The 12,500-nt window shown below is 46.6% G+C and overlaps 1 protein-coding gene across 1 annotated transcript in view; it reads left to right on the plus strand.

Annotated features, from left to right (window-relative positions):
* The window catches only part of LOC140372561 (forkhead box protein P4-like), a gene marked incomplete at its 3' end in the record, with an annotated part of 92,554 nt that overhangs the window by 33,917 nt on the left and 46,137 nt on the right, over nt 1–12,500 (plus strand). Inside the window, exon 2 of the mRNA XM_072459694.1 lies at nt 2,894–2,983. Within this exon, the coding sequence (XP_072315795.1) occupies nt 2,894–2,983 (90 nt within the window). The remainder of the gene's footprint in view (nt 1–2,893; nt 2,984–12,500) is intronic.

A 12,500-nucleotide genomic window follows, 5' to 3' on the forward strand; every position in this document is an offset into this window, starting at 1 on the left:
AGTACTACAGTATGTACAGTACTACAGTATGTACAGTACTATGAGTATATACAGTACTACAGTATATACAGTACTACAGTATGTACAGTACTACAGTATGTACAGTACTACAGTATATACAGTACTACAGTATGTACAGTACTACAGTATGTACAGTACTACAGTATATACAGTACTACAGTATGTACAGTACTATGAGTATATACAGTACTACAGTATATACAGTACTACAGTATGTACAGTACTACAGTATGTACAGTACTATGAGTATATACAGTACTACAGTATATACAGTACTACAGTATGTACAGTACTATGAGTATATACAGTACTACAGTATATACAGTACTACAGTATGTACAGTACTACAGTATGTACAGTACTATGAGTATATACAGTACTACAGTATATACAGTACTATGAGTATACAGTGATTCCTCGCTATCGTTCACTTTTCGCGCTCTCGCTGCTTCGCGGATTTTCATCATGCATTGTGTTAAACAGTCTCTCCGCGTCTTCTCTACCTGTGTCAATAACGTTATGAATTCATATGCACACGTACGTTAAACCGCTTGCCAAATTGAAGTTTGTGAGGCCGGTGAGAGATACTTCTGCAAACACCGACTATTTCAGAAAACTCTTTACATTAACGACTACTCTCCTTATATTCTACTCTTTTGTGCATTTAGACAATAAAACGCTGTAAAATGCAGTTAAAAACACAACATCTCTGACCTTTAGTGCTTCCTCCTTTCACCGACAGAATGACCATGTTTGTATTGCACATCCTGTGTACATATATATACACATATATACACGTATGCAAATATAACTGTATGTAACTGTATGTAACTGAATGTAAGTGTATGCCACTGTATGTAAGTGTATGTAACTGTATGTAACTGTATGTAGTGTATGTAACTGTATGTAACTGTATGTAGTGTATGTAACTATATGTAACTGTATGTAGTGTATGTAACTGTATGTAACTGTATGTAAGTGTATGTAACTGTGTGTAAGTATATGTAACTGTATGTAAGTGTATGTAAGTGTATGTAACTGTATGTAACTGTATGTAAGTGTATGTAACTGTATGTAACTGTATGTAAGTGTATGTAAGTGTATGTAACTGACTGTAAGTGTATGTAACTGTATGTAAGTGTATGTAAGTGTATGTAACTGTATGTAAGTATATGTAACTGTATGTAACTGTATGTAAGTGTATGTAACTGAATGTAACTGAATGTAAGTGTATGTAAGTGTATGTAAGTGTATGTAAGTGTATGTAAGTATATGTAACTGAATGCAAGTGTATGCAACTGAATGTAACTGAATGTAAGTGTATGTAAGTGTATGTAAGTGTATGTAAGTGTATGTAAGTATATGTAACTGAATGCAAGTGTATGCAACTGTATGTAAGTGTATGTAACTGTATGTAAGTGTATGTAAGTGTATGTAACTGAATGTAAGTGTATGTAACTGTATGTAAGTGTATGTAAGTGTGTGTAAGTGTATGTAACTGTATGTAAGTGTATGTAACTGTATGTAACTGTATGTAAGTGTATGTAAGTGTATGTAACTGTATGTAACTGTATGTAAGTGTATGTAACTGTATGTAACTGTATGTAAGTATATGTAACTGTATGTAAGTGTATGTACGTGTATGTAACTGTATGTAAGTGTATGTAACTGTATGTAACTGCATGTAAGTGTATGTAACTGTATGTAAGTGTATGTACGTGTATGTAACTGTATGTAAGTGTATGTAACTGTATGTAAGTGTATGTAACTGTATGTAACTGTATGTAAGTGTATGTAAGTGTATGTAACTGTATGTAACTGTATGTAAGTGTATGTAACTGTATGTAACTGCATGTAAGTGTATGTAACTGTATGTAAGTGTATGTACGTGTATGTAACTGTATGTAAGTGTATGTAACTGTATGTAAGTATATGTAACTGTATGTAAGTGTATGTACGTGTATGTAACTGTATGTAAGTGTATGTACGTGTATGTAACTGTTTGTAAGTGTATGTAACTGTGTGTAAGTGTATGTAACTGTATGTAAGTGTATGTAAGTGTATGTAACTGTGTGTAACTGAGTGTAACTGTGTGTAACTGAGTGTAACTGTGTGTAACTGTATGTAAGTGTATGTAACTGTATGTAACTGTATGTAACTGTATGTAAGTGTATGTAAGTGTATGTAACTGTATGTAACTGTTTGTAAGTGTATGTAACTGTGTGTAAGTGTATGTAAGTGTATATAACTGTTTGTAAGTGTATGTAACTGTATGTAACTGTATGTAAGTGTATGTAACTGTATGTAAGTGTATGTAACTGTTTGTAAGTGTATGTAACTGTATGTAACTGTATGTAAGTGTATGTAACTGTATGTAACTGTATGTAAGTGTATGTAACTGTATGTAAGTGTATGTAAGTGTATGTAACTGTATGTAACTGTATGTAAGTGTATGTAACTGTATGTAACTGTATGTAAGTGTATGTAAGTGTATGTAAGTGTATGTAAGTGTATGTAAGTGTATGTAACTGTGTGTAAGTGTATGTAAGTGTATGTAAGTGTATGTAACTGTATGTAACTGTGTGTAACTGAGTGTAACTGTGTGTAACTGTATGTAAGTGTATGTAACTGTATGTAACTTTGTGTAACTGTATGTAACTGTGTGTAACTGTATGTAACTGTATGTAACTGTGTGTAACTGTGTGTAACTGTGTGTAACTTTATGTAACTGTATGTAACTGTGTGTAACTGTATGTAACTGTGTGTAACTGTGTGTAACTGTGTGTAACTGTATGTAACTGTGTGTAACTGTGTGTAACTGTATGTAACTGTGTGTAACTGTGTGTAACTGTATGTTTGTGTCTGTGTCCAGGCTCTGCAGGCGGCGCGACAGTTCCTCCTGCAGCAGGCGTCAGGACTCAACTCTCCAAGCAGCACCGAGATCAAGCAGAGCCCCGTCCAGGTACTGAACCAGCACTAAACCAGGACTAAAACAGGACTAAACCAGGACTAAACCAGGTCTAAACCAGGTCTAAACCAGGACTAAACCAGGACTAAACCAGGACTAAACCAGGTCTAAACCAGGACTAAACCAGGTCTAAACCAGGTCTAAGCCAGGACTAAACCAGGACTAAACCAGGACTAAACCAGGTCTAAACCAGGTCTAAACCAGGACTAAACCAGGTCTAAACCAGGTCTAAACCAGGTCTAAACCAGGACTAAACCAGGACTAAACCAGGACTAAACCAGGTCTAAACCAGGACTAAACCAGGTCTAAACCAGGTCTAAGCCAGGACTAAACCAGGTCTAAACCAGGACTAAACCAGGTCTAAACCAGGTCTAAACCAGGACTAAATCAGGTCTAAACCAGGTCTAAAACAGGACTAAACCAGGAGTAAACCAGGTCTAAGGTGAGAGCAGAGGTCGACATGTTGCTCATTCTTAAACATACATCGCATTTCTCTTTTAACGTCTGAATCTGTTGAAATCTCATATTAATTAGTTCAGCCATTTTGTTTGTCACTAATCGCTCCTCGTCTGGACTCAATCCCGGGAAAATGAGCTGTTTACACATAATGAGGCGCTGTGTATTTTGTGCTCTGAATGGAAGAAACAGCAGCGTCGCTTCCACAGAGCGCCGGAGTCAAGAGCCGGCGTGACACCCAAACCTCAGATCTGCAGCGCATTATGTGTATTATGTGTATTATGTGTATTATGTGTATTATGTGTATTATGTGTATTATGTGTATTATGTGTATTATGTGTATTATGTGGTAAAATGGCCAATGAAAAGATGGCGGCTCGTCCTTGTGGTGGTTGCGCTGGTGCCGTCTCCGTGACCCCGTGACCTTGTGACCTTGTGACCCTGTGACCTTGTGACCCTGTGACCTTGTGACCCTGTGACCTTGTGACCCCGTGACCCGACCCAGAGCAAGTTGCTAAACCGTCCATTGATTTGTGGAGGTGACACACTTTAGTTTAAAAATGTTTTTTGAAATGTGCCGGATCAAAAACAAGAGCGTTGGATAAAACGTTGCAGCGTCGAAAGAACCTGAAGCTGAAGCGTTTGAGCAGGAAAGAGACAGAAAGTGTGTTCGGAGCGAGGAAAGGGCGAGGTCAGAGGTCAGTCCTGATTTAGACCTGGGTCAGTCCTGGAGTTGGTTTAGCATTTGAAAATGTTTTTGTCGACAACAATCTTCAACTTTTTCCAGACGATTTAAATTCTCCTCTCCCCCCCTCTCTCTCTCTCTCTCCCTCTCTCTCTTTTTGTAGTTTATATGATTATTGTAGTTTATATGATTGTTGTAGTTTATATGATTGTTGTAGTTTATATGATTATTGTAGTTTATATGTTGTAGTTTATATGATTGTTGTAGTTTATATGATTGTTGTAGTTTATATGATTATTGTAGTTTATATGATTATTGTAGTTTATATGTTGTAGTTTATATGATTGTTGTAGTTTATATGATTGTTGTAGTTTATATGATTATTGTAGTTTATATGTTGTAGTTTATATGATTGTTGTAGTTTATATGATTGTTGTAGTTTATATGATTATTGTAGTTTATATGATTATTGTAGTTTATATGTTGTAGTTTATATGATTGTTGTAGTTTATATGATTGTTGTAGTTTATATGATTGTTGTAGTTTATATGATTATTGTAGTTTATATGATTGTTGTAGTTTATATGATTGTTGTAGTTTATATGATTATTGTAGTTTATATGTTGTAGTTTATATGATTGTTGTAGTTTATATGATTATTGTAGTTTATATGATTGTTGTAGTTTATATGATTATTGTAGTTTATATGATTGTTGTAGTTTATATGATTATTGTAGTTTATATGATTGTTGTAGTTTATATGATTGTTGTAGTTTATATGATTGTTGTAGTTTATATGATTGTTGTAGTTTATATGATTATTGTAGTTTATATGATTGTTGTAGTTTATATGATTGTTGTAGTTTATATGATTATTGTAGACGAGCTCAGAACTCATGGAGTCTTGAAAATGATAAAGTCGTTTTTCTATTGTTGATATTATTACTGCTAATTTGACAAACTCAGCGAACTGAACTCGTGGATTGGCCCAGAAGTCAGAGCGATAAGAACCATGAAGCTCAGTTTGATGACGTCGCCCGAACTCAACCTTTAAAGAAGCAGAAAGTTGTTGACTTGTCAGTCGTCGTCGTCGTCGTGGAGCTAAAAGCGTCGCCGTTCGACTGCGCGCCACAATTTTTCCGGTCATTTTGCGCGAGGGTATAAAGCGAGTCTACGTGACACGCCAGGCACAAAATGTTCGCCCGTCAGGTTAGCTTCCTGCTGTTCAGCTCTCACATATGCAAATGAGCCCAGCCAATAATAAGATCTTTAGGAGGTTGATAATTAGATTTTTTTCCCCTTTTTTCTCAGAGCGAGAGACGGCGAGAGACATTTTTTATAGTCCGCGCTGTCAAGGCGAGCACCCCCACCCGACCAGCACCCCCACCCGACGCACCACCCTTTTTATTATTTTATATCTTTCCATTCTCTCCGTACAGTGCAGCGCTTTGAAACGCTCAGATAACATCCGCTTTTTTATGATTGGTTGTTCAGAAATAGTCAGACGTCGCCGTGTGATGGTATCTTGCCCATGTCATTTCTACTGTCGCGTTCCAAAGAGGGGCGGGGCTTCTCAGACGGAGGCACAGGGGACGGAGGGGACGGTGGGGACGGAGGGGACGGAGGGGACGGAGGGGACGGTGGCTCAGGAGATGGTGGCTCAGGGGACGGTGGCGGTACGCCGAGGTCACCATGTCCAATGATTGCGCTGCAATTCTTCTCGATTGTTGGCGCTTTGACAGTGAAATCCTCAGTTAAAATAAAGGGCGTGGCTGCCGATGTCTCTAAATGATTTATACTTTTATATTCACTGAAATATTGACTTTGCTTCGTTCTGAATGAAACATAATGATATTGTCAAGATTCCATTCGTCCAGGAGCTTAAACCAGAGAAAATATCTCTGCGTCTGAGTCCGGTCCAGCTGCCATTTTCATTCGGTTGCGGTTCATTGTGGTAAACTCCAGTTCAAATTGTACACGTTTGTACTTGTATTTGCCCCGCTTTGCCCCACTTTGACTTGGTTTTGAGCGGTTTGCCGCATTTCGGCCAACTTTTGTCCCACTTTGGCCTCCCTCACGTTGTTGGCCGCCTCCCTCACGTTGTTGGCCGCCTCCCTCACGTTGTTGGCCGCCTCCCTCACGTTGTTGGCCGCCTCCCTCACGTTGTTGGCCGCCTCCCTCACGTTGTTGGCCGCCTCCCTCACGTTGTTGGCCGCCTCCCTCACGTTGTTGGCCGCCTCCCTCACGTTGTTGGCCGCCTCCCTCACGTTGTTGGCCGCCTCCCTCACGTTGTTGGCCGCCTCCCTCACGTTGTTGGCCGCCTCCCTCACGTTGTTGGCCGCCTCCCTCACGTTGTTGGCCGCCTCCCTCACGTTGTTGGCCGCCTCCCTCACGTTGTTGGCCGCCTCCCTCACTGTAATTGAACAGCGGCGTGTCCTGTTTTCATCTATTATTGAGGGACCTGGGTTAATGAGTGAAAAGGCTCGTTAGAGATATGTTAATTAGCTGTGGATGTGTGGAGCGAGAGAGAGACTGTTTTTATACTTTTAACTGTTTTTGTCTGTTTTACACTTTGACTGTAGACGACAGTTTTGTATCAAACACATCACATGATTTATCCCCGGTTTCCACGGTGACGATTCAGCGTCGTCCGGACAGCGTGAAACTATTATAAACGTATAGTTTAGCGCTGAACGATCAGAACGTTTCTCTGTCTCCAACATGAATTTAGGGTTTAAAAAGAGTCATGTTTGAGTGACACATTTGATCACGTGACTGAAGCATTGGTAAAACGTCCTTGTTATTGAGATGATGCAAAGTGATTGTGATGTTGTGTTTGTAGTGTTCACATGTCGATATATTCTGATGTGTTTAACGAGGGTCAGTGTGTAAATCCATGCTCTTAACTACAACCTCCTCTTTCTCTTTCTCTCTTGTTTGTGGAAATATATTGATGATTTGTGAGTTCTTTACGACACAAAAAGAAGAGTAAGTGTCCTCCGTTTCCCCCCCGACAGTGAAGCTTCTGCTCTTCACAAAATCCTCTTATTTCCTTTCAAAGTGTTGTTCTCCAAAGCTTTCACCAGCTCCAGCGCTGAGCCGGCACTTTCTGTCATTTGATGTGGACGTCCATGACAGAGCGGCTCAAGCAGTGAGGAGAGGAGGAGAGAGGGAGGAGAGAGGGAGGGAGGAGAGGAGAGGAGAGAGGAGGGGGGAGGAGGAGAGGAGGAGAGGGAGGGAGGAGAGGAGGAGAGAGGGAGGAGAGAGGGAGGGAGGAGAGGAGGAGAGAGGGAGGAGAGAGGGAGGGAGGAGAGGAGGAGAGAGGGAGGAGAGAGGGAGGGAGGAGAGGAGAGGAGAGAGGAGGGGGGAGGAGGAGAGGAGGAGAGGGAGGGAGGAGAGGAGGAGAGAGGGAGGAGAGAGGGAAGGAGGAGAGGAGGAGAGAGGGAGGAGAGAGGGAAGGAGGAGAGGAGGAGAGAGGGAGGAGAGAGGGAGGGAGGAGAGGAGAGGAGAGAGGAGGGGGAGGAGGAGAGGAGAGAGGGAGGGAGGAGAGGAGGAGAGAGGGAGGAGAGAGGGAGGGAGGAGAGGAGAGGAGAGAGGAGGGGGGAGGAGGAGAGGAGGAGAGGGAGGGAGGAGAGGAGGAGAGAGGGAGGAGAGAGGGAGGGAGGAGAGGAGGAGAGAGGGAGGAGAGAGGGAGGGAGGAGAGGAGGAGAGAGGGAGGAGAGAGGGAGGGAGGAGAGGAGGAGAGAGGGAGGAGAGAGGGAGGGAGGAGAGGAGGAGAGAGGGAGGAGAGAGGGAAGGAGGAGAGGAGGAGAGAGGGAGGAGAGTTTTGGGTTGGAGCAGTGGGTGTGATTTGAAACATGAGTGAAATGAGCTGAAATATGCTGGGTGGAGGGTGCTGGGTGGAGGGTGCTGGGTGGAGGGTGCTGGGTGGAGGGTGCTGGGTGGAGGGTGCTGGAGGGTGCTGGGTGGAGGGTGCTGGGTGGAGGGTGCTGGGTGGAGGGTGCTGGGTGGAGGGTGCTGGGTGGAGGGTGCTGGGTGGAGGGTGCTGGGTGGAGGGTTTGGGGAAGAACGATTCTGACTATATTTATATTTGAATTTAACGGTTCTGATGAACAAAATAAAATCATAAGTTTGCTGTTTTTAATCTTTGCCTAATTCATAAAGAAATAAAGGATGAAAAGACAGAGCTGTGGGAGGAGAGAGCTAACGCTTTATTTAAGAGTTTTGTCCATGTTCACGGGTCGACAGAGTGTTTGACCAGCTCTTCTGCTTCATTCAGTCGTGTTGGGTTAAAGGACCTGTTGCTGCACCTGTTGCTGCACCTGTCGCTCCTGTCGCTGCACCTGTCGCTCTTGTTGTTGAGTCTGACCAGCCACAAATGTTGAGTGCACTGCTTTTTCACCTGCAGCACCGGACATGAACCCTGCATCGTGCCCTGAGCAGTGTGGGCGTTCCCATTGTTCAAACGTGACACAAAACAATGACATTAGCACATCTTTGACTCCTTTAACTCAAACACAGTGTTTTTTCTTGTTCCAGCCGGTTCTTCCATCGTGAAGTGAGACATTTACTTTATCAAATCAGAACAAGTGAAATGTTCCTAACTGAAGTGGTTGTAGATTTTGCAGTGCATTCCTCCGCTGGCCCCGCCCTCCTCCGCTGGCCCCGCCCTCCTCCGTCCCAGACAACGGCTTTCATTCCTGGGCATGTGGAGCGGCGTGGAGGGGCTGTTTACCTGCTGGGGCCTAACAAGGGGTGGGATGGACACCGATGAAAGGGTCCGGACAAAGGAGGGCTTTTTCCCCTGGAGCGGTGTGGGGCAGGGGCAGGGGCGTGGGGCAGGGGCGTGGGGCAGGGGCGTGGTGCAGGGGCAGGGGTATGGGGCAGGTGCAGGGGTGTGGGGCAGGGGCAGCGGTGTGGGGCAGGGGCAGGGGTGTGGGGCAGGGGTGTGGGGCAGGGGCAGCGGTGTGGGGCAGGGGTGTGGGGCAGGGGCAGCGGTGTGGGGCAGGGGTGTGGGGCAGGGGTGTGTGGCAGGGGTGTGGGGCAGGGGTGTGGGGCAGGGGTGTGTGGCAGGGGTGTGGGGCAGGGGTGTGTGGCAGGGGTGTGGGGCAGGGGTGTGGGGCAGGGGTGTGGGGCAGGGGTGTGTGGCAGGGGTGTGGGGCAGGGGTGTGTGGCAGGGGTGTGGGGCAGGGGTGTGGGGCAGGGGTGTGGGGCAGGGGTGTGTGGCAGGGGTGTGGGGCAGGGGTGTGGGGCAGGGGTGTGTGGCAGGGGTGTGGGGCAGGGGTGTGGGGCAGGGGTGTGGGGCAGGGGTGTGTGGCAGGGGTGTGGGGCAGGGGTGTGTGGCAGGGGTGTGGGGCAGGGGTGTGTGGCAGGGGTGTGGGGCAGGGGTGTGTGGCAGGGGTGTGGGGCAGGGGTGTGGGGCAGGGGTGTGGGGCAGGGGTGTGGGGCAGGGGTGTGGGGCAGGGGTGTGGGGCAGGGGTGTGTGGCAGGGGTGTGGGGCAGGGGTGTGGGGCAGGGGTGTGTGGCAGGGGTGTGGGGCAGGGGTGTGGGGCAGGGGTGTGGGGCAGGGGTGTGTGGCAGGGGTGTGGGGCAGGGGTGTGTGGCAGGGGTGTGGGGCAGGGGTGTGGGGCAGGGGTGTGTGGCAGGGGTGTGGGGCAGGGGTGTGTGGCAGGGGTGTGGGGCAGGGGTGTGGGGCAGGGGTGTGGGGCAGGGGTGTGTGGCAGGGGTGTGTGGCAGGGGTGTGGGGCAGGGGTGTGGGGCAGGGGTGTGGGGCAGGGGTGTGTGGCAGGGGTGTGGGGCAGGGGTGTGGGGCAGGGGTGTGGGGCAGGGGTGTGGGGCAGGGGTGTGGGGCAGGGGTGTGGGGCAGGGGTGTGTGGCAGGGGTGTGGGGCAGGGGTGTGTGGCAGGGGTGTGGGGCAGGGGTGTGGGGCAGGGGTGTGGGGCAGGGGTGTGGGGCAGGGGTGTGGGGCAGGGGTGTGTGGCAGGGGTGTGTGGCAGGGGTGTGTGGCAGGGGTGTGGGGCAGGGGTGTGTGGCAGGGGTGTGTGGCAGGGGTGTGGGGCAGGGGTGTGGGGCAGGGGTGTGTGGCAGGGGTGTGTGGCAGGGGTGTGGGGCAGGGGTGTGTGGCAGGGGTGTGGGGCAGGGGTGTGTGGCAGGGGTGTGGGGCAGGGGTGTGGGGCAGGGGTGTGGGGCAGGGGTGTGTGGCAGGGGTGTGGGGCAGGGGTGTGTGGCAGGGGTGTGGGGCAGGGGTGTGGGGCAGGGGTGTGGGGCAGGGGTGTGGGGCAGGGGTGTGTGGCAGGGGTGTGGGGCAGGGGTGTGGGGCAGGGGTGTGGGGCAGTTCCAAATGCAGTTTACGAGCAACTTTCAGTGGCCAGATCAGAGCAAAGCTAACAACAACAACTATTATGCTAACCGCACACTTCCTGTTTCTCAGAGGATGAATCACTTTAGATACAGACGACAAAGAGCTGCTTTTAAAATATATCCACACCGAATGAACACATTCTATTAAGCTCAGATATTGGGTGCCGCCCCTTAAAGGCGCGGCACTGACAACTTTCAGAGGCCAGAGCGAGTTTTGCTGTAAATCCAAGAAAAACTAGCACGCTAATAGCGTGCTAATAGCACACTTCCACTAGTGGCCCAGTCAGTGGGTCAAACGTGGCAAAGTGGCTCTGTCAGTGGGTCAAACGTGGCAAAGTGGCCCTGTCAGTGGGTCAAACGTGGCAAAGTGGCCCTGTCAGTGGGTCAAACGTGGCAAAGTGGCCCTGTCAGTGGGTCAAACGTGGCAAAGTGGCCCTGTCAGTGGGTCAAACGTGGCAAAGTGGCCCTGTCAGTGGGTCAAACGTGGCAAAGTGGCCCTGTCAGTGGGTCAAACGTGGCAAAGTGGCCCTGGTGGTTCCTGAGCTGCTGTTTGTGGATGTGACAAATGGGCCGAGCTTGTGCAGACGAGGCGGTAATGGACAGTGACAGGGATAAACAGAGCTGGGGGTTTCATGGGGCCCCTGAAGGGGGGGTCCTGGGGGGGAGGGGGGGTGAAGGAGGGGGGGGTCAGCGACGGCCCACTCACTGTCATTTTTTTCAATTATCTGTCGCTCTCGGGCGTCCCAGAAGAACCAGGCGCTGTTTGGATTCACGGGGCAAAGCGCTTCTCTTCTTCCACACCACTCACCCTTTAGAAACATGTATTTACTCTTCTAATAGTTATTTATCTTGACTTTTGGTTGCATATTTCCACTCTCATGCTGTTCTAGAACTTTCTTGACTCTTATCTTTCTTATAAACATTGGTGACAACTGAATCTGATGCATAAATGAACTTATGTCTCTGATGTTGTCGTCGCTGATGAAGTTGAGAATCGTTTAAATGTCTTTACGATCATAAACACACCATTTGTCAAGTGTCGTTGCACCTTTTTGTATCTTAACTCTTTTTTCAAATTATAATACAACCAACTGTCGTCAATCTGTTAGATTTAAGTCTATTTATCATTTCCCCTGATTATTTTCCATTTAACTTCTGTTTTCACGATACAAACATTTCAAACTCAATTTCTTCTCAGGAAATGATTTCGATTTCCGATATTTGTCAATTTTGATACCATGATGACATAAAAACACTTGTACTCTTTTTGAAGACCACAAAATAGTGGTCGTTTCTTTAAAAACTATTTTCTCTTTCATCAGAACATAAAACATAAAACAGACACAAACTCAACACTTATTCCACCAGAAGAACAAGACCAAAACAAATGAAACGGGATGAGACTCCGGAGCTGGACTTGGAGAGGCTTAAGTTTTAGGAGCAAAAGTTGAGAATAAGGGCGTGGCATCAGAAAAAAAAGACATTTCATTGGTATCCACATACATATATATATATATATATATATATATATATATATATATATATATATAATTACACACATATGCACATATATTAGTGGCTCTTTTAGTCTTTCTGATATTAGAACGCTCAGATTTAGCCCCATTTCTGTGATTGGTTTTCAGTCTCAAAACTTCCAATGAGAGTCTAGTGTCTCTTCTTGTCTTCGTATGGACTAGTCCCCTGGCCTTTCCTCCATGTGGACGTTCATCTTGATGCTGAGGGGTCCGTGGCTCCTCCCCCTCTCTTCACCTCCCCCTCCTCCTCTCATCCTCTGCCTTCATCTCAAATGGAGAGTGGGGCTTCCCTTCTCCCCGTCCATTACAATAGGGAGTCATCAGGGGCCGAGGAGGTTCCGAGTCTCATTGAAATGCATGCTTCATCCCTCTCTCTCTCTCTCTCTCTCTCTCTTTCTCTCTCTCTCTCTCTCTCCTCTGGGATCTCTCCGTCTTTCACGGCTTTCTCTTTGTTAATCAGTTAAAGTCCCTCTTC

This window comes from Eucyclogobius newberryi, unplaced genomic scaffold (assembly GCF_026437365.1).
Source record: "Eucyclogobius newberryi isolate DKJ021-1_F unplaced genomic scaffold, fEucNew1.0.hap1 SCAF_253, whole genome shotgun sequence".
In the NCBI taxonomy this organism is placed as follows: Eukaryota; Metazoa; Chordata; class Actinopteri; order Gobiiformes; family Gobiidae; genus Eucyclogobius; species Eucyclogobius newberryi.